The sequence below is a fragment of the Tenebrio molitor genome, unplaced genomic scaffold, assembly GCF_963966145.1.
Source record: "Tenebrio molitor unplaced genomic scaffold, icTenMoli1.1 SCAFFOLD_112, whole genome shotgun sequence".
Classification (NCBI taxonomy): domain Eukaryota; kingdom Metazoa; phylum Arthropoda; class Insecta; order Coleoptera; family Tenebrionidae; genus Tenebrio; species Tenebrio molitor.
The window spans coordinates 44,370-48,483 of NW_027184100.1; the positions used below are offsets into that span (position 1 = coordinate 44,370).

At 67.0% G+C, this 4,114-nt stretch overlaps 1 protein-coding gene across 1 annotated transcript; it reads left to right on the forward strand.

Moving 5' to 3' along the window:
• Window positions 1–716: 716 nt before the first annotated feature.
• Window positions 717–3,539, forward strand: LOC138140685 (muramidase-released protein-like). The gene has a single exon (XM_069061679.1). The coding sequence runs from the start codon at window positions 717–719 to the stop codon at window positions 3,537–3,539; it is 2,823 nt and encodes a 940-aa protein (XP_068917780.1).
• The last annotated feature ends 575 nt before the right edge of the window (window positions 3,540–4,114 follow it).

Below are 4,114 nucleotides of genomic sequence, written 5' to 3' on the forward strand. Positions count from 1 at the left end.
GATCCACGGCGCACTGCGTGGTACTCCGACGGCGCGCAGCTGGCGGGTGGCGACGAGGGCACGACATTCCTGGCTTCGCACATCTCCTCGCGCGGCCAGCAGGGCGCTTTCTGGAATCTGCACAAGCTCGAGGGCGGGGAGCTGATCTACACCAAGGACGCCGCCGGCGTCCTCCAGGCCTGGCAGGTCACGCAGATGCGGATCATGGACCATCACGAGTTCCCGCAGGAGTACTGGGCCGCGGACGGCGAACGCCAGCTGGTCATCGCCACCTGTGGCGGCTCGATCAACTCGCAGGGCTACTACAAGGACAACGTGTTCGCCATTGCTGTGCCGGTCGAGATGCCCGCTACGGAGGTGAGCGTAGCGAGCACTCCGTAGCGTTCACCAGGACGGTGCTTGCAAACGGCACGGACCTACCCGAGCCCCGCTGTGCCGGTGGAGACGCCCAGCTCGGAGCCGAGCGTAGCGAGTGCCCCGTGATGTTCAGCGGGCCAGGCACGGCTTTGTGGAGAAGAAGAAGCCCCATCCGGGTGACCGGATGGGGCTTCTTAGTGTATGTCGAGCAATAATGCTCTTACATGAGTGTCCTGTTGATATGCGAGACAAGAGATTGCTGGTAAGCTCGTGCGTGGGCGAACGAGCACTCGTCGGCGCTTGCGTCATGCTGAACTGGCCGCCGCCCACTTCACCAACCATGAGAGGAAGGGTCAGACATGACCACCGACAACACCAGTGCGTGCCCAGGGGCACGGAACTCACTGTTCAAGCGTACTTCCGCCTTCGGCGTCGTGCTCGGCATCGCCGGCGCGGGGCTGATGCTTGCCTCCCCGGCGAGCGCAGCGACCTACCAGGACGGCCCCATGCCGGGCATCTGGAGCCCGGCGGTGTCCAAGGTCGTCGCCGGTGCCAAGCACCAGGAGGGCCCGAACGCCGACAAGTCGATCGATGGTCTGGGTGTCTGGCAGGGCCAGGATGTCAAGTACGAGATCGGCGTCGACGTCTCCGTCCCCGACAGCGCTGGCGACGTGCAGTTCCTCGAGGTCCACGATCAGCTCCCCGCAGGCTTCACCGCCAACGAGAAGTCGCTCGCGGTCTACGACTCGCGCAAGGGCACCGGCGCCGAGGGCGACGAGTCCGCACTGGTGGCCGCGGAGAACTACGAGGTCACCCTCGGCGACTCCGGCGAGCTCGTGGTGGCCTTCACCCCTGAATGGCTCGAGGCCAACGTGGGTGGCGAGGCCGGAGACGGTCGTCTGGCGATCACCTTCGAGGTCAAGGTCGCAGACGATGCACCCGCGTACAGCGCGCAGGAGAACGTCGCCTCGCAGATCCTGGGCGTGCCCAGCATCGAGGAGGACGCCGAAGAGGGTGAGCTGGACTACTACGAGTTCACCACCGATCCGGCGACCATCCTCATCCCGGGCGTCGAGCCCTCCGAGCAGGTGCTCGGCGTCGATGGCGCTCCCATCGAGGACCGGGTCGCTGTCGGCGGCGACAAGCTCATCTACCAGGTGGCCCTGGATGGCACCTTCGGCCAGGACGTCGAGGGAGAGGATGGCGAAGAGAGCACCCCCACCGCGCTGGATCTGGCGTACGACGTGAAGACCTTCGGTATCGTCGACGACTTCGACGAGGCTGTGCTCTCGGTGAATGCGGGCGATGTCCGGGTGCTGGACGCTGCCGGCACCGACTCGACTGATCTCTTCGACATCACCGTCGAAAAGGGTGTGCTCTCGGTGACGGCCAAGGGTGACGGGCCTCGAGGCTCTGTCCCCGCAGCCGTGCTGGGCAAGGACTACACCGTCGAGTACACCGCGACCGTGAAGGACGTCAAGGAGCAGGTCTCTGCGACCGGCGAGACCGTCCAGGTGATCGATGACCGCGAGCACCCCGTCGAGGCTGAGAGCAGCGTCGAGGTGGCTCCCGTGATCCCGACCAAGCAGGCTGTGGCTGAGCTGGGCTCTGACGAGGCGCTCACCGAGGTCCCGCGCGGCGAGTTCGCCTACACGCTGGGCTCCTCGGAGCACCCGGCGAACGCTCTCACTCCGCTGGGCAGCTGGGCGCTGTCGGATGTCTACACCTCCGGCGACCGCTCGCTGCACGATGCGTGGACGGTTACCACGGACACCGGGTTCACCGACGCCGAGGGCAACGAGCTCTTCGCGGCCGGCGCCGTGATCGCGGATCCCGAGAACGCCGAGTACTTCGTGCTCAAGCCGGTCGGCGATTCGTACAGCGTCGTGGCCACCCAGGCGTTCCTGGACCTGGTCAACGCCGACACCGAGAAGGCGCACAGCTGGTCTGTCGACGTCGCGGCGACCCGCACGGCGGAGGAGGGCACTCGCGTGTCCAACACCGGCTACGAGGATCGCAACGAGGTCGAGCGTGCGGCGTCGGTCACCACCGGCACCGTGGCGGGTGTTCCCGGCGAGGAGCTCCCGGTCGATCCGCCGGTGGACCCGGAAGAGCCCACCGATCCTGAGGAGCCCCCGGTTGACCCCGAGGATCCGAAGGATCCCGAGGAGCCCACCGATCCCGAAGAGCCGGGAGAAGACCCCGCGCCCGGTGAGGATCCTGCACCGAACCCCGACGAGGAGCCTGCTCCCGACGAGGACGGCATCACCGACGGAGACCTGAGCACCGATATCTCTGTGGAGAGCTACGTGATCGATGCCGAGGGCAACCGGGTCGACGCCGACTCCGCCGAGGAGATCTTCGCGCTCACCGCTGACGAGGACGGCTCGTCCGCCCCGGTCACGCTGGAGTACGAGATCACCAACTCCGGCGAGTCGGAGTTCACGGGCGTCCTGCTCGAGGTCGAGCCGCGTGATGGTTCCACCGGCACGCTCACCCAGCCGGTGGCTGTGGACGACGAGGGCGAGCCGATCCCGAACGAGGACGGCCTGGGCACCGAGGCGCTCAAGCAGCTGGGTGCCGGCGAGAGCGTCACCTTCGAGGTCCCCCTGGCCGTGGCCTGTGTCGAGGCGGACGGCTCGCATGTCAACATCGCCACCGTCACGGCGATGTCTGCCGCAGGTGAGACCGTGACGGACGACACTGCGCCTGAGGAGACTGCCCCTGAAGGGGACGCAGTGCCCGAGGGCGACATCGCACCGGAGGACGAGAAGGGTGAGGTCGAGAAGACCGACATCGTCGACATGGCCGGGGATGGCTCCGCTGAGGCAGAGCCTGTCGCCACCGAGGACGAGAAGCCCGCTGAGGACAGCGAGCTCACCGAGGTCTCCGACACCGACGAGCTGCATGTCGGCTTCGTCAAGGACGAGGCCCCGGTCGAGGACGAGAAGCCCGCTGACGACGAGGCGGGCGAGGACGACGGTGCTCTGACCAAGCCCGAGGACGGCACCGTCGATCCGCAGTTCACCGCGGATCCCAAGGGCGCCGTGACCGGCCTGGCCGACACCGGCAGCAACGGTGGCCTGATGACCGCCGTCGGCGGTGGCCTGCTGGCCCTGGCTGGAGCGGGCGTCACCCTCATGGCGCGTATGCGCAAGGTAGGCTCGTCCTTCTTCGGATGAGCATGACACCAGCTGGCGGGCCCTAGTAGACAGAGCCGCCGGCTGAAAGAAGAGCCCCACCCGGGATCCCGGGTGGGGCTTCTTCGTGGGATGGGGCGAACAGGTCACTCTGGGCTACGCCACCTGGGCTCACGGTCCAGCCTGCTCTGCTCGAGCGCACGTGCTCGTGCAGGTGTGAGGCCTATGTGCTCGTCATCGAGGTATGGCTGACGAGACTGCCAGGCGCTGTACCAGGCAGTGCCCTTGGCGCGCAGCTGCTCGATGAGCTCAGCTGTGCCTGTGCACTGAGTAGCCGCAATCACCAGATAGATCCTGCCGGTGAGGGCGAGGTCGTAGGTAGACCAGGCTCGACCCTCTGCGTTCTTGGCGTAGCGCCGCAGGGTGGCATCGCCTGCCGAGGCGAACTGCGCATCGAGCGAGCTGATGCGCGGGCCGTGGGCGTGTGCACTGAAGCGCGCGCCCAGCAGGGGCCACCCGGTATCAGCCCTGTGCTTGACCTCGAGGAGGTACAGCAGGCACTGCAGCCGGGCGATGGACACGGGCACCTCTTCGTCGAAGGCCACCCTGAGCACAGC